Source organism: Balaenoptera physalus (genome assembly GCF_965194825.1).
Source record: "Balaenoptera physalus genome assembly, chromosome: 10".
In the NCBI taxonomy this organism is placed as follows: domain Eukaryota; kingdom Metazoa; phylum Chordata; class Mammalia; order Artiodactyla; family Balaenopteridae; genus Balaenoptera; species Balaenoptera physalus.
Genome location: NC_138889.1, coordinates 114020653 through 114038051, shown reverse-complemented (window position 1 = coordinate 114038051; position 17399 = coordinate 114020653). Strand labels below are relative to the sequence as shown.

The 17399-nt window shown below is 55.4% G+C and overlaps 1 protein-coding gene across 6 annotated transcripts in view; it reads left to right on the top strand.

Annotated features, from left to right (window-relative positions):
• The first annotated feature begins 6622 nt into the window (after positions 1-6622).
• Positions 6623-17399, top strand: part of PTDSS2 (phosphatidylserine synthase 2) — a 28345-nt gene continuing 17568 nt past the window's right edge. Inside the window, exons 1-2 of one of the 6 annotated variants that reach the window (XM_082477776.1) lie at positions 6623-6786; positions 14077-14178. In XM_082477776.1, coding sequence (XP_082333902.1) covers positions 6638-6786; positions 14077-14178 — 251 coding nt within the window. In that variant the 5' untranslated portion in view covers positions 6623-6637. The other 5 variants (XM_082477778.1, XM_082477775.1, XM_082477780.1 and 2 more) reach the window with 5 other exon arrangements.

Here is a 17399-nt window from a genome sequence, read left to right as displayed (position 1 = left end):
TGGCAAAGACAAGAGAGTGAACTGGCAGCACAGAACCTGTGCAACTCTGACGGAGCAAATCTGGACAAATGCATTGAGGTTGGTGTGACGGAAAACCCCAAACAGTAGCAGCTTAAACAAGCCTGCTTACTTCTCTCTCCCATAAATGATGTCTGGAGGCGGTCCTACCAGACGCCTGGTTATTAACTTGTTGCTCTGTCATCGAAAGCACATGGACCCATCACATGGTTCAAAATGGCTGCTCAAGCTCCAGGCGTCACATCCACATTCCAGACAGCAGGAAGAGCAAAGGATGAAGGAGGGGTATTCCATCCTGCATGTGGTTAGTCACCTGGCCAGTCACCTGGCCACACCTCACTGCAAGGAAGCATGGGAAGTATGATCATTTTTCCTAAGGGAGAAGGTAGATGGACCCTGGGGGCACCCAGCAGCCTCTGCCACAGGTGAGAGGTTCTCAAATGCTGTGTTAGAGCTCAGGAAACAGAGTCAGCAAGAGATTTTGAGCATGAGTAATCCAAACTCAAGATCCCTATTACCAGCCATCTCCTGGACTCTCCGTCTCCCCCCAGTCTCCAGCTCAACCTGCTCAGAACAGTCTGCACTTACACTTTCATTCTGTTAAAAGAGTCCACTAGTTCCCCCCAAGTGTCTACACAGCTGCTCCCTTTTTCAATGTCTTTATTTGACGTTCCCAATTTTAATGCCACAGAAACACTGCTTCTTCTCTTTCCCACCTTCCGAGAGTCTGAGGGAACCTAAATTATATCCAGCAGCCTTGCTGCTCAAGAGCCTGCACCTGTGGCCCCTTGGGCAAAGCCAGCATAGCATCTCCAGCCTGGGGGCGGGGGGGCGCAGGAAGAGGAGCCCCGGCCTCGCCCCACAGTGGAAGCTCCCCTACTCTCAATGAAGGATGGAAAGGGCAGATCTCATCTAGTCCTATCTGGAGAGGAAATGGGTGCGGCCCTTTCGGAAAGCAGTCCAGCAATAAGAATCTAAAGCCTTAAAAATTGTTTATACTTTGGTCCACTAATTAACTTTTTCTAAACTATCCTAAGAAAAACTCCAAAATATTGAAAATATGTATTACTATGTCCTTTGAGGCAAAAATTATAAACCACCTAGATTATCAATAATAGGGAAATGTCTGAGCAAACACGGTATACTCATATGCTGATTAAGCAGCCATTAAAAATGATGCTTTCAAAGAGTTTATGACAGCATAGGAAAATGCTTATGTTATACTGTTAAGTGAAAAAAACATAGATTGTAAACATATATACATTTTTTTATCTCAACTAAGTTAAAATGCATTAAAATACCAGGAGAGTAGTTTTTATATTTGATATTTATATTTGCTTGTGGATGGTGGAATTGTGCTTTTCTTCCTATAGTTTGCTTTCTTTGACACACATCACTTTTATAAACTTTATATTATTAAATGCACTTTGTTGTCATATTAAAGTCTATTATTAGGAACTTTGTTCAGACTCAGCCTCACTCTCTGCCTTGGTTTTGAGTGCATCTTGTGAAGAAGCCGCACCCCTTCAGGCAGTGTGGCCTGGCCACCCCGGCTGTTGGCAGGCTGACCCTGCCCTGTTTTGGGTGGAGAACTCCAGTCGAGGTGCACATGGGCCTCCGGCTCCTCCCCTGTGAACCCTGGACCCTGCTCTCCTTTCCTTCCTCCTCCACCTCCAGAGAACCCTGCACAGCTGTCGTCTCCCTCTGAGGGCCAAAGTGCAGCAGGACGCAGGCCCCCCATTCCCTCTGTCTCTAGGGCGCCCCCCCCCAGGAAGAGGTCAGAATGACAAGTCTACCAGGAGTGCCCCAGGCTCCTCCTCAGGGGGGAATCTGTCCTCCCAACCCCAGTGGCCTGGATGTGGCCGAAGACCCTCTGGGGTCTCTCTGAGGGCGCTCCTCGAGGCAGCACAGGCAGGGCGGCTGAGGTTGGGGTCTCCCGAGTCCTCTCCAGGCTGGTCCCAGGCACCCCATCCCCCTCTGGCTTCTCTGGCTGACGGAGCCTCTCCTGGGCCATAGACCTCGCTGGCCTCAGGCACCTGCAGGAGAGACCCCTCCCCCAGGTTGGGCCTCTGCTCCTCCGGTCTGCGGGAAGCTGGCCCGTGCCTGTCACACCAGGATGGCATTGGGGTGGGGACCCAGGCCCCTGATGTCCTCACCCCAGGAACACTTCTGACTCCCTGCTGCTCCCCACCAATGCCTCTGGGCCTTAAATTTCAGCAGTTCCTGTTTTCTTTCTTTTTTTTAAAAAATAGTGAATGCCATTTATTTATTTATTTATTCATTTATTTTTATTTGGTTACACCGGGTCTTGGTTGCGGCAGGCATGCTCCTTAGTTGCGCCTTGCAGGCTCCTTAGTTGAGGCTCGCGGGCTCCTCAGTTGCGGCATGTATGTGGGATCTAGTTCCCTGACCAGGGATCCAACCCGGGCCCCCTGCATTGGGAGCGCGGAGTCTTAACCACTGCGCCACCAGGGAAGTGCCCTGTTTTCTTTCTCAGGGAGCAGAGAGCCGTTCTTGGCTGACTTTACAGCCCTGCTGTCCCAAATCCTTCCATCAAGCCTGAGAAAACTCCCAGGCGGCAGGTGTGCGAGTGGCGGGCAGAGTTCTATGCAACCCTTCACCTTTGCAGGTTTACCACTCCATTGGAAAATAATAGTCGTGGTTCTTTTACAGATTCACAACTTTTTCTCTGCCTTCCTTACAAGAATGTTTTCGGAAAGCATTTCTGCCAATATTTTCACCATCTACCACCATAAATGTGTCCTGCAGGCCTAAGGAAACCTTGGGATCTGAGACCAGGCCACTCCCATGTAACCTTTGACCTGGTTCTTTGAGGTGTGGTCTCGGGACACCAGCAATCCCTGAGCAAGGCCAGAATCGGCCACCGTTAAAGCCCCTGAATTGCTCCAGTGCGCTGGGGCTTCCCACAGTCACCGCCATGGCTGAGGAAGGTCACGGCCTCTGCACCCTCCCCACATGGGGTCCCATGGGCAGCCCCTCAATGGTTCTGCAGGCTCAGAACCGCAGCGGGCCACGTCCTCAAAGCTGTTCTGCTAACTCCTCACACCTGTGTCAACCTTAAAACGAAATAGCCAGTTATGTCACTAGCAAAATGAGTTTATTTGGGAATGGCAGAGGAACTGCTGTTCAGGAAACACAGACTATGGCCAACCACAGGCAAGTCTGGAGAACAAAGGAGAGGAACTGTTACTTTATTGGGAGGGGCTGCTTTGAACCGGAAGTCCATGGAGAAAAGCGCAGGGTGGTGATGGGTTCTCGTGTGCTGGGTGGTGATGGGTTCTCGTGTGCCGGGTGGTGGTAGCTTCTCTCTGGCTGGCTATTGCTGGGCAAGGAGAAAAACTTCCTTCCTTCTGCTGGGTAGTAAAGCAAGCTTCTTCCTGCCCAGGAATGTGAAGTAAGGTACGTGAGTGAGAGCTCCCCCTTCAGGGTTTCCCGACTCCATTTGAAATGAGGTTTCCCTTTGTTAATTTTCACACCTGCCACCTGGCCACCCGGGCCACAAAGTGTGGTGGGCCTTGCAGATGCCCCGCCCCTCCCCCTCTGGCCTGTCTCCAAGTCTTGCAGTGGGAGGGGTGAGGGGGCTGCAAGGTGTCCAGGGTGAAGCATCATGGTTAGGTCAGAGACTAGGTGGAGGTGAGACCCAGATGTCAGGCCCCAGGAGCAAAGCTGCAGGTGCAGGGGTCTCTGCAGAGTGCAGGGGTTCAGGGGAGAGGCTCCAGGGGGAAGAAGAGGCTGGGCCAGTGGATTACGAACCTTTCTGTGCCTCAGTTTCTCCTCTTTAAACCAGAGATAAAAATAGAACCTGGGGTGTAAAGATCACAACAGGTACCATTTGTGAAGCTGTTGGGAACGCTCTGCATTTAGAGTGAACAGTTCAGTAGTTTTTAGTATACTTACAGATACATGCAACCATCACCACAGTCAATTTTAGAATATTTTCATGTCCCTGAAAAGAAACCCAGTACCCTTGAGCAGTCACTCCACATTCCCTTCCCAGCCTGTGGTGACCACTATTCTGTGTCCATGATTTGCCTATTCTGGCCTATTGACATCTCATATAAGTGGACCATATAGTATATAGTCTTTTGTCACTGACTTCTTTCACTTAGCACAAAGTTTTCAAGCATAATGTACAACCCATGTTGTAGCATGTGTCAAAACTTCTTTCCTTTTTACAGTTGAATAATTTTCCATTGTATGGATATACCACATTTTTTTGCATGCCTTCATCAGTTGGTGGACATTAAGTCGCTTCCCCTTTGGTTATTATGAGTTATGCGGCTATGAACATTGTGGAATTAATTAAAGAAACCAGCTAAAGCTGGAGTTGGGATAGGCCTGTAGCTCTCATGCCCTCAACGCATCGTCAATGACCCCCAAACAGTAAGAGATGTCCCCCTACACCTCTGACAGGAAGGCATCTCTGTTAACTATCTAGCAGAAAGAAAAAACTTCTCTCTGCTTCACTCTGATTGCAGCCAATCAGAGACTGCAGTGGCCCAACCTATGGGAAGCCTCCTTACTTTGGACCCCCAGCTCCTCCAGTGGACTCTATCAAAGCCCCTTCCAATCCCCCTTTTCCCTATGAAAGCAAGTTCCCTCTCCTTGTTCTCTGTATTTGCCTGTGGCCCACCATGGTTCATGTATCTCGAATTGTAATTTCTCTGCTATTCCTGAATAATCTCACTTTTGCCGGTAAAATAACTAGCTATTTATATTATTGAAGTGGAAACATGTGGTGTCAGTAGTGGGGTCTGGAGGCAAACCCCAAGGGATGAAATTGACTGAGGCATTGCATCAAGCGCTTTGTGCTTATTGCTTCTGGGAGTCGCCACCAGCTTTTGGTTTGGTGAGTCTCCTCTCGGATTCTGAGCTCTGCTCTTTTTGCGTTTTGAGCTCTCCAACTTTATTCAGGACAGAAGGCTTTGTCCTTTCAGGGGTGTGGTTTCATCCTTGGTGAGTACTCAGCTGTTTTCTGAAGTGCACAGTAGCAAGGTTCTCTTTTGGGGACTGAGCAAATTGGGATCTAAGAGTTTTGTTTTATTCCCTTTGGAATCTGGGTTAGGACTCTAGCAACTTTCTTGGGTATTCAGGAGAACTTAGGGAAATGGGATCCTGGCCATCTAAATGCTCTGGGGGCAGCTCTCCTTTGGGGACTCCAGCTGGTTTCATGTTTAAAATCTAGGGACCGCTCTACATGACTATTTTTTAACTAAGTGGGCCAAAGTAATCCAGAATTACAATGGCCATTATGGGAAACTTTTGATCTCCCCAAACTCGTTTTTCTTAAGATTAAATTGGAGGACTGCAGTTCTAAAATTAAACAAAACGAATGGTATATTTATTGTCATTGGTAATGCAAACAGAAAAAGACCTCCCCTTACACCTCCGACAGGAAGGCATCTCTACGGACCACCCAGCCGGAGGAAGGAAACGTCTCTCCTCCCACGGCAGCCCAGCCAATCAGAGACTGCAGTGGCCCAGCCCATGGGAAGCCTCCTTACTTTGGACCCCCAGCTCCTCCAATGGGCTCTGGTTATCACAGCCCCTCCCAGCTCCCTTTTTTCCCTATAATAGCACGTTGCCCCTCCTTGTTCTCTGGATTTGCCAGTGGTCCACCATGGTTCAGAGATGCTGAGCTGCAATTCCTTTGCTATTCCTGAATAAGCCTGCCTTTGCTGGTGAAATAACTGGCTATTTTATTATTAAAGGTGACAATATCCATGTACAGTTCTGCATGGACAATGTTTTCATTTCTTGAGTATATACGAATTGCTGGGTCACATGGTAACTATGTTTCACCCTTTGAGCAGCTGCCGGACTTTTTCTTTTTTTAACTTATTTATTTTTTATTTTTGGCTGCGTTGGGTCTTCGTTGCTGCGCGCAGGCTTTCTCTAGTAGCGGCAAGTGGTGGCTACTCTTCATTGTGGTGAGCAGGCCTTGTGGTGGCTTCTCTTGTTGCGGAGCACAAGCTCTAGGCGCGCGGGCTTTAGTAGTTGTAGCTCGCGGGCTCTAGAGCGCAGCCTCAGTAGTTGTGGCACATGGGCTTAGTTGCTCTGCGGCATGTGGGATCTTCCCAGACCAGGGCTTGAACACGTATCCCCTGCATTGGCAGGCGGATTCTTAACCACTGTGCCACCAGGGAAGTCCTGCCGGACTTTTTCAAATGGGTCAGAGCTAAATGTTTTTGCAGGGGGCTCTGTCTACATTAATAATTTGAGTCAACCAAGATCAGCATGTCTACTACTTTCTTAAGACCTACTCTCTGGCCATGAAGAGGACTCTACAGGCTAGAGTCTGGAGCTCCCAGTGGAGACTGGGGAGAACACGCCTGGGCCCAGGGTGTTGGGAAAGGGGGAGTGCTGGTGGCGCACCGGGGGGGGGGGGGGGCAGGCCGCCTGGGGAGGAGGGTCTGGGGCGGAGCTCGGGGCAGACCGCGGGGGAGGAGGGTCTGGGGCAGCCCGGGCGCCCCAGCATTATAAGGAGACCCCCCGCTCTTCCCGCAACTTTGCCGCGCTGGTTACCTAGCAACCAGGCGGCATCCCTCCCAGCAAGCACTGCTTCTAACGCACGACACTGGGGACTACGAATCCCAGTATGCCTCGCGCCCAGGCGCTCGGACTACAAGTCCCACAATGCATCGCCCGCCCTTTTCTTGCCGCCCCCCGCCTCTACTCTCCGGAGACCCTGCGGAGCGAGCGCCGCGACCCCTTCCCGGCGCTCTTCGCGCGGTCTCGTGGACTCTGGTGCGTGGGGTCAAGGCGCGGGGCAGAGCTGCTGGGGTCGGGGCGTCATGCGGAGGGGTGAGCGCAAGGGCGCCGAGGGGCCGCGGCCGGGGTCCCCTGTGCCCGTGGGCAAGGCCTCGCTGGAGGAGCCGCTGGACGGCGCGGCCGCGGGCCGAGCGAGCGGGCCGGCCGCTGGCCGCCGCAGCACCGAGTCAGAGGTCTACGACGACGGCACCAACACCTTCTTCTGGTGAGGGACGGTGGTTCGCTTCAGTGCCGGCTGGGGTCGCGAGGGGCGTGGCCACGTCGTGCGGGTTGGGGGTGCCCGCAGGACCCCGGGACCGGCCCCTTGCTGCTGCAACCCCGACCCGGCCTCCCCGGTGGTCCAGCCCCTCATCTCTGACCCCTGCGCCCTATCCTGGGAGGACTTGGCTCCGAAGTCACCTCAGAAAGGCTTTTCCTGCCCTCCCTGGCCGCAGTCCCCCGCTGCCCTCCGTCGTGATCCCTTTCGCTGACGGTGCTGATGCCGTGTGAAATGATCGTCTCCTCCCCCGGCACGTGGCGGTAATATCGACACCTTACTCCGCGCTGGCAGCTGAGCGAACGAGTGTGGAGGAAGGCTCTTCCTCTCTTTAGTGGCCCCTCGCCAGGCCAGCCCTTTGACCCCTGTGCGGCTCGGTCCCGGCCAAGCTTTGGGGTCAGGCTGTCCTCTAGTCTACCTTCGCGGGGGTCAGGGAGGGAGGGGCCGCCAGGAGCAGAGTTGGAAGAGTTCATGATGTTGCTTTAGGCCGAGTTGGGCACTTTTGCGTTTGAGGGTCCAGGAAAGCAGTCTTGGACCAACAGGTCCCAGGTGTGGCTCGTGCACCTGACGGCTCAGTGACCTTGGGCTACCCTTCGCCAGTCTGAGCTTCTCTTTCCTTGCTTCTTAGAGACACAAACCCCATACGCTAGAAAGTGTGCTTCTTGAGAGGAGGGCTGTGGCCGTTCTATGCTCCTCCATTCACGGCCACCTGAAGTTGTATCCCGTGGTAGGCCCGGGGGACATTTGTGGCTTTGGTGCCAAGAGGGCTCATGGGAGAGACAGACGTGTAGGCAGCAAGGGTGCCGTGTGGAAGCAGCTCCTCAGAGAGGGAGCCTGGGACCGCAGAGAAGATGCCATCAGGAAAGGAGGAGAGCCTGACAGAGCCACTGGACAGTCGGCGAGGTGCCACACAGCTGGAAACCTCAGGGGAGGTGCACGTGGGGCCACCGGTGTCTTGCTTGTGTCTGACTCGGGAGAGACAGGGAAGCAGATGTGGTGGGGGAGGCATCCCTGCATCTGACGAGGTCGGGATCTTCCCTGTGGGTGTGGGCAGCTGCTGCTGGGGGTGGCCACCCAGCCCTGTTCTGGGGAGATACTGTGCTCCAGTGGCCTGGAGCCAGGGGGAGGGGGAGAGGGGTGGGGTGCCCTCCTCGGCGAGGGTGTGGCCCCAGAGCTAGAGACATTCTGTGAGTGGACCAGGCGTCTCTGCTCGGGGGACAGGGCCCCTTCAGATTTCAGGACAGAGGGCACCGTCCTCCGACAGCCCGGCTGGTGACCACAGGAGGGAGACTGAGGTTCTGGAGTGGTGCCGGGCTTGCTTTCCTTTCCCATTCATTCAGTGCATATTTTGGGGGTGCCAGTTGCTGTTCTAGGGGATACAGCAGAGAACTAAACAAGAAACTTAGGTTCTGGCGCAAGACTAGAGCGTCAGAAGGCTCAGCATGCTGGCCGAGGGGGTGCTGAGCAGCGCTCACAGAGGCCAGAGGGTTACGAGGGCACGTGCGGGTTTCTTCAGAAGCACAGAGCTGCGGCCCGCGGGTCCCTGCCCTCGGGGACACAGAAAGGCCTGCCGTAGCTGCGCTCACCCGCGGGGAGGCCTGATAGAGCCAGGAAGGCTCCGAGGAGGGCGCGCCGCGGGGCTGCCAGTTCCCGGGTACCGGCCTCCTGGGCCTCCTGGGAGGGTGTCTGCAGCCTCCGCACCGCAGGTGTGTGGGGTTGTTGCTGCGTCCCGGGCCTCTGCCCTCAGCTGTGCGGGGGAAGAAGCTTCACGTTTCCTCAAGGCAGGTAACCAGATGCTCACCTGGCGAGAATGACTTAGTTTTACCTGCAGGGCCCAGCCGCGTACCTTCTTCTGAGTCTCTCGTCATTGACTTGCTGTGCTGGGATTTAAAAAACTCTTTATTTTGAGTTTTAGGGAATTTTATTAATGGATGTTACCAAAAAATTAACATAAAGACTAAACAGTATGTATTTGTGGAAACGACTATATGTTCCAAAATTACTCGGAAGAACTCTTGCGTGTTCAAAACCTTGTTTTTACAGTTTTCGTTTCCAAAGGAGCTTGGGCTTCTTGGGGGCCATGTATGAGGATGGTGAGTTTCTTTGTTATTACTTGTCAGCCACAGAGTATGGAATTAAGATTCAGCTGTGGAGCCCGAGGCTGGGCTGCCCCAAACTGGACCTCGGGGAAGGGGCAAGAGGACCGCTGGGGTCTGCGGTGGCACAGACACCACCTCTTCTGCCAGTCGTGGTTGTCTTCATTGGGGAACACCTGGTGGACACGTTCAGGACAGTAGACACAGTGCAAAGATACGGCAGCTCGATTTCTCTGAAAATTGTTCTGGACGCTCTTGGAGACCCAGTGCCCCGACGGGTGCTTCTGAACGTAGCCACCTGTAGGTGGAAGATAGGTGAATCGCCGTTGGGTCACCGCGCTTCGAGTCAGGGACAAGATGGATGGTTGTGACATTTTGGAAATGCTCACTGCGTGCTCACATCTTACAACATTGAGCGTTTGGTGAGCGCGGGCTCTGCTGTCAGCAACACGTCTCACAGTAGCTGTGAGAATCTGCGGGGCAGATCTTAGACGCCCCACGTTCCTCAGTCAGTGTGGGTTGGGGGTTGCCAGCTTCGCCCACATCAGGGCAGCATGACTTGCCAGCTGGTGCCTTTTTGGTCCTGCTGGTCGGCAGGCCCGGAGGGTCGGTGGCCCCAGGTGCCTCTCGCAGGCCTGGGACAGGCCTTCTGGTCTTGACGTTCCCTGGCCGAGCTGCCGCTGTGCACTCAGTCTCACAGCCGCATCTTCATACCTTCTCTGATTGGTTTGGCAGGCTGCCTCCCTGCCCGCTCGGCATATGAGTATGGTCATCTCTAGACAGGGGTTGACAACTGGGTATTTTCCGCTCACCGTGGCAGGGAGCCTGCTGTCTTCATGCCCTCACCCTGGCCCAGTGGCCGGAGTCACAGGATTTACGGCCGATCTCTCCCTGTGCCTGGATCCCCCACGTCATCTATTAGTCACTCAACCAAACGGTGCATTTGTCTTCCTGGGCACCGGGAACCAGGAGCAAGAGGTCGTTGCCCAGCTCTGGCATCTGAGAGGGACACGGAGTCTTCCGTGCTGTCCTGTGCCACTGACGTGTTGTTTTTATCACGTCTCTGTGGCCACAGTGAACATGCAGAGCTTTTCCAGCCCCAGCACCCTCGCTTTGCCACGTCAAGTCCATCTCAATCCGTCTGGCCTCTCCCCTTGGGCTCTGGTGGCGCCCGTCAACAGTGTTCGTGAAGATAGTACCTGATCTGCCCAGCCTTCCCGTCTCAGCGGCTCCGTCTTCCTTCCTGGCCACCTAGTTTCCTTCTGGTCTCACTTCCCTTCTGTCTGGAGACCTTCCTGGGGTGAGTGATTCGTTTAGAGCAGGTCTGCCGGCACCGGATTCTCTACTTCTTCCTCCATCCGCGAATGTTTAGTTCACCTTCGTTCCTCAGGGATGTTTTCGCTGGACATGGAATCCTGGTTCAACATTTCTTTTCTTTCACTGCTTTACAAATTTTGTCCCACTTCCTCTGGCCTCCATGGTTTCTGAGGAGAAATCTGAGCTCAGACTTGGTGTTTGAGCTGAAAAGAAGCCTGGTGCGGAGTCTATGCTGCGGTGGCTGAAAAGCAGGGACCTTTGGGACCAATTCTAACATCTTGATTTCTGACTTTATTCCTGTTTTTTGCTTTTTTCCTCTGAAAACACTCACCAGGGTAGGCGTGACCCTGCCTCTTGGGGCAGGCAGTGGGCATTCTGGAGCTCAGGGCCCGTCCGGTGCCGCCCCTCGTGGTGCAGGCCGCTGACTCCGCGGGGACCAGGCCTGCCTGCCTGCCTGCCTGCCGAGGGTGCTGTCCCGTGGCTCCGCCCCCGGCCTGGCAGACACGTCTACACAGGCCTGGAGCTGAACCCCGCCGGCCCTGAGCGGTTCTGCTCAGTCACGCTCGGCCGGCTTGGGCTCCACGTCCCGTCCAGCGTGTCAGCTGCGCCTTCTGGGCAGGTCCAGACCAGCCCCTCCCGGCATCTCCTGCCCGCCCTGGAGGGTCGCGAGGCGGCCGCGTCTGCTCTCGGCTCTGCAGCGGCTCCTGCTCCACCGACGTGAGTCCGGGCCCCCCAGGGCAGGACCCCCTCCTCCAGCCACGGTGGCCCCTCAGCCCTTTGCTCTCGCGTTGCTGGCCTGGACCTGCATCCCCAGGTGTCCTGCGTGAGGCCCTCCCTAATTCTGCACCCCACCCCGTTTCGTTGTCCCCATACCCAGCCTTCTGTGTGTCTTGCTGTGTTGGAACGACAGCTCGGGGAGACAGGGTTGGGGTTTGTTGGCATCTGGTAGCTGCTCTGCGCTGCTTAGTGTCTGTGTCACTTAGGCCCACTGGCCCTGGGTCTCATCACCTCACGGCGAGGGTTTATGAGGTGATACAGGTGTGCTAGAGGCATCCTGAGCAGGGCTCAGACCCCAGACCCTCACCACCGAGCTGCGTGACCCTGACACTGCCGTTTACAGCTCTGACCGGCCTCAGGGGCCAAGGTGACGGAGAGGCCCATGCCTTATCGTCGTCACCCTCGTAATCCAGATGCCCTCGGTCCCTGGTGGGTTCTCAGTGACTCTTGTTCTCCCTGCTAAAATCTGATGTCTCCTCTGGGTCGGGAAGGGTGGGCCATGTCCTAGACCCAGGAGAGGCAGCTGAGTCCCTCTGTGTGTAGGTGTTGGCTAATGTCCAGCAGAGGATCAGTTTCTGGGTCACCACATCCAGAGAACCTTAGGAGTGAAGGTCTAAAGTAGGACCTTATAATGTAGTCTCTGTGCTGTAATTATTCCGCAGATCTCTCAGGCACTGAAATGTTTACTATACAGAGTTCAGCTGAAAGGCTGAGATTTTCCTGAAGTTCCCTCATGGCCTAGGACTCAAATGTGAATATATTAATATTGAATTGTATGAAAATAGTTAAAATAGGAGATTTGTTCACTTCTAATAGTTTTAAATGCCAGTATTGTGAAATATGGCAAAAGAATGTGCTCTCTGCTTTCTTTACTTGGAGCCAACTTATCTGAACATGACTGTTTTTGTTTTTGTTTTCACAAAGAAAATAAAATTTAAGTGAAGGGCGTAACACCTGAATAGATGGAGAGATACTCCTTGTCTTGTGGATGGGGGACTCTCAACTAGTTGTTACTCATCAATTCTTCCTGGGCTAATTTATAAATTCAGTGCAGTTCCAATTAGAATCCTAATAGAATTATTTGTGGCAGCTGTCAGACTGATGTCAAAGTTAAGATGGGAGAGTAAATATGCAAGAATAATCAGGATGGGGAAGAGGGCTGGTCTGCCGGACGTCAGGATGGGGTCTAGCTATGGTCCAGGTCTCTAGCGCCAGCCTAATCTCATGCAGCCCCACTCTTGCTTTTTAGAAACTTACTTGAATCAAGGTACGATTGCTTTCCGTGACACACACCCACTTGAGGGTCTGTATCCACACTCCAGCGCCTTATACATGGTGCCCACCACCGGGGTCGGGATACAGGACATTCCATCATCTTGGAAGCTGCTGCCCTAGCACCTCCCCCGCCAATCTGCCGTCCATGCTCTGTCACCGCCTCTTGTGAGTCTTGTCGGTGGAAACAGACAGCAGGTTGCTTTCGTGCCTGGCTGTCAGCATGGGGTTAACGTCCACATACAAGTCTTTGAATGGACATGTGCTTTCATTTTTCTCAAGTAAACACTCGGAAGGAATGGCTGGCTTGGGTGGTAGACTCTGTTTAACTTTGTAAGACACTGGGAAGCTTTTTCAAAGCGGCTGCACCCTTTTGCAGCCCCACCTGGAACGTGTGGGTGTTGGTGGCTCCGCGTCCTCGCGAGGACCCTTCCTCGGAGGCACTGGTGCCGTCAGTGGTCCTGTCCCAGGGGGCGGGCGCTGCTGCCTGCCATGCTGCGTGTCTGCTCCCACGGCGACCAGTGACGCTGCACATCTTTTCGTGTGGTATTGGCCATTTGTTGATCTGTTTCTTTGACGTGTGTGTTCAATCTTTTGTTCGTGTTTCAGGAGATTGTCCTTATCGTTGAGTTGTAAGAGCTCTTTATGTGTTCTGGGTACAAAGGCCTCTGTCGGGTGTGTGTGTCATCAATGTTTTCTCCCGGCTGGTGGCCGGCTTTTTCGTTTCTTCACTGTGTGTTTCACGGAGTTTGGACGGGAGGCCAGTACTGGGCTTGATGCTTTTCGTGTGTTTGTTCACTCGTCTTCAGGGCGCCCTTCAAGGCTGGAGGTGCCCTCGTCTAGAAATGGAGGGCCGCATCGCCTCTCCACGGACACGGGAGCTGGGCCTCTGCCCCTTTGCAGGCAGTCGTTCAGGGCAGAGGGGCCCGGGCGCGTATGTGACTGAGCGGCGTGCGGGCTGGTGCTGGACTTGCCGTGGGCCCTGGTTCCAGGAGAGGCTGCCCGCTGCCTGCCGAGCGCCGCCCCTGGCCCACATCGGGGCTCTGGAGGCCCAGCCAGGGTGGGCAGGCGGAAGCGGGGAGCCCACGTCTCACCCCCACCCCCCGGGCAGCCGTCCGTCTGCCCGGTCCTCTGGGCAGGCGGCCGTGGCCGGCCCCGCGCCCTTCTCGCTCCGGCCCTGGGGCCTCTGTCCACCGCCAGTGCTCCGCTGTCATCCCGGCGAACCTCTCAGCCGTGGTCACTGCGTGAATCACGAGGTTGGTCTCGGGGCGATCTTGCTCGGTGCCCGGAGCCCACTCTACCGGCTGCCTGGTCCCTCTGAACCAGAGCCGCCTGCCCGGGACGCCTTGAGCCAACGCGCCGTCCGCTTTCCCCGCCCGAACGGGCCGCCGCGCCGGCGCGGGACCGTCTGGGAGTCACGCAGCCGTAGCTGGCGCTCGGGGGATTCTGAGCTGGAGGTCGAGGGCCGAGCTCGCTCCTCTGGCGGCACGTCGCGCCGCGGTCCCACGCGTGCTTTGCGTGCACCAACGCGGGCTCTTTGCGTTGCAGGCGGGCCCACACCCTGAGCGTGCTCTTCATCCTCACCTGCGTGCTGGGCTACGTGACGCTGCTGGAAGAGACACCGCGGGACACGGCCTACAACACCAAGAGGTACCGGCCCGGCCCGGCCCAGCCTCGCTCCACGCGGCTGGCGGGGCCTCTGGGTGCTGTGTGGCACTTTCCGCCCCTCTTCTGCCCGTCCCCATCCCTGGGACCCGCTGCTCACGCTGCATTTGCGCGCGAGAAACCAGAAGGTGCTGCGGCAGCTCCAGGGAGGGGTCTAAAGGGGTTCAGGTCAGTTCCGATGGGGCGGCTTCCCCACACATCCCACCCTCAGCACCCCAGGCCCCACCTGATTGTCCTGCTGGTCAGCTCAGTTCTGACACCGTCCCAGGCAGCGCCAGGCCCCATGGTCCCAGGCTCGGTCCGGCCAGACTGCATCGCCTCCCCACTTAGACCCCAGTTGCAAGAGAGGTCATCACCTGACGGGCTGTAAACCATAGGTTCCCACCGCCTCCTCCTTGGGTGCAATTAATTTGCTAGGGCGGCTCACAGAACTCAGAGAAGCATTTTACTTATTTATGATCAAAGGTTTATCATAGAAAGATGGAGGAACAGCCAGATGGGAGAGACGCACAGGGCGAGGTGTGGGGATGGGACGCAGAGCGGCCACACGGCCACCAGCCTGGAGGCTCTGAACCCCCGTGCCTCTGGGGTTTAGGGAGGCTTCCTCACACAGCGTGATGGATTAAATCACTGGCCACTGGCGATTGACTTAATCTTTACTCCTCCCCAGAGGTCTGGGGGTAGGACGGAGAGCCCTCCAATCGTCTGGTTGGTTCCCCTTGCAACCAGCTCTCATCAGGAGGTGGGCTCCAAAAGTCACCTCATTAACATAACAAAAGATACCTCTGTAGCCCTCAGCACTTGGGCAATACCAGAGGTTTTAGGAGCTCTGGCCAGAAACAGATGAAGACCAAATGACGTATTTCTTGCTGTAAAGCACAATATCACAGTGACCATGAATTTGGGTGTCTGGGCTTTTTGTGAGGCCAGGGGTGGTTCCCATCAGCTAGCACCATTCTTCTACACTCTGTTGATAAGAAGACTTTTTGAAAGTTTTAAACTGGCTTTAGGAGTCTGGTGGTCCATCTCGTCCTGCAGGGCAGGAAGGGGGTAGTCTGTCTTTCCAGCATTATCTCCAGAAATAGACTAGCTGGTAGGTTTGTGTCCTTTGCCTGAACCCCATAGATTCTGGGGCCAGTCTCAGAAGTGCGTGGGGAAGATGAGCTGGTTTCAGAACTCGTTTCTGTGCATTGTCTACGCTGGACGGACTCACCCCTCCCTCTCTGGTGCCCTGAAGCCCCCGTTGCTGTTCTCACCCTGGGGCCCAGGCTCCTGCTCTGGTGGGACAGCTAGAGGAGGCCAGGCAGGGACAGAGGTGGAGGGCGGCATCCAGAGCCCAGAGGTGGCAGGAGACCGTTGGTCACTTTGGGTGGGGGCTGGGCTCGTGCACCTTCACCCTTGGGGTCTAACCCTCCGCCTGGACTGTGGTGTAGACGCCAGGGTCCAGGACCCCAGGAGGTGTGTGTCACCCTCCCCTGTAAGGCGCAGGCCTCCCGCCCGGGCTCCCCAGCCCTCCCCAGCCCCATGTGATCACACCGCAGGCCTGGCAGCCTGGGGTCGCAGAGCCCAGAGCAGAGGAGGGAGCTGGGCTGCTCTTTGGGCCCCTCTGGGTGGGTCTGTGAGGGGGACGCCAGGCCCGTGGACCTGGAGACGGAGCCCCACGTCTGCCTCGAGGGGGCTTCCCGCTGGAACTTGGCCTTTCCTGCGCATTTGTTTGCCAGCACGTGGTTATGGAGGGTTTGCAGTGTCTGCTGGGCACAGCCAGGCAGGGAGGACCAAAAAGTAGAGCTTGGTCACACTGAAGAGGTGTCCCCACGTGACTGTGAAGTTGGGCTGGAGAGGAGCAGTTATGACGTCACAGGGCAAGACTAGTCACAAGGGCGAGCGGCCCACGCAGTGTGTCCCGGGATGCCTCCCGAGGCAGGGGCGGGGTTTCACTCACCAGACGCCTGCCAGGCGAGTCACAAAGCCTGCTGCCCTGGGCCCTGCCCCGCGCCCGGGGGCCCAGGGGCTCAGACCCCCAGCGTCGAGGGGGCTTGTTGGCCTCGTCCGGGACAGCAGCTGTGGACCCGGGTGGGTGCTTCCCCACCTCTTCTTCCTGCACTGGCCTTTCTCCCGAGCTGTTCCTGCCCGAGAGAGGTTGGCACAGTGAGCCCAGAAGGTGCCACCAAGAGGGACACCGGGGTCCTCTCCCTGGTCCCCTGTGTGATTTCATTGAAGGCGGGGCCGGGCGAAGGCAGGTGGGTGGGAATTCAAGGGCCCCAGGCACTGCTCTGCCCTGAAGTTCTGTGCTCTGGGGACACAGGACATTGTAGCCACCATCCCTGGCCCTCTCGGCCCACTTCAGGGGCACAGAGGAGCTGCCTTCCTGGCCCTTTACGGCTGCTGGTGGTGCCTGGAGCCCCGCCCTCACCTGTCTGAGGCTCTGCGGCTTCTTCCAGGGACAGTCACATGCGCGTGTGGGTTCATTCATTTCTGCTGAGTCCACTCTCACCCCCGTGGACCCCGGAGGGGCCCACAGCCTGCCCCCCACGTCAGCACGTCTGCCTGGGCTGTGATGAGGTCTCCCCCCCCGGTCTCTGGAGGCCGCTGGGGCTGCTGATTTTTATTATGTCAGAGCTTTTGATGCTGTCAGGGGAAGGTTTTGTATATGTAAAATACTTCCCAAAGGTTACGGTTATTTTTTTTTAAATTAATATTTACATTGTTAAAAATCTAGGAAATTGGTTTGTTTCCCTAAAGCTTTCAGTTTCACCTTGTGTGTCATTGTGGATCTAACAAGTTCTGTCACTTTAAGGGAGTAGATTTTTCTTCCTAGGCCAACTTTATTGTTGTGTCATTTAATATAACATGCACGTAATTAAAACGTACGGCTCATCTACATGCCACAACTAGGTGGAGGTACACGCTGAGTTTCCTCTGAGGGCCGCGGTCAGTCTGCACTGCTGGCCACAGGCCACCACCGATCTGTCCCCACAGGCCCTTCTTGCCTGTTGTACAGTCTCATCCAGCATGCGCCCTTGTGTCTGGCCCCTCCCACTCGGCATGATGGTTTTGTGACACCCACGTTCCCGTGTCTGTCAGCGGTCATCCTGGTCCATTGCCAAGGGGTGGTCTACCGTGTGGACACGCCACAGTTCCTTGATCCATTATCTGTTGGTGACATTGGGATGTTTACATATATATACACATGTGCATGTGTAAAT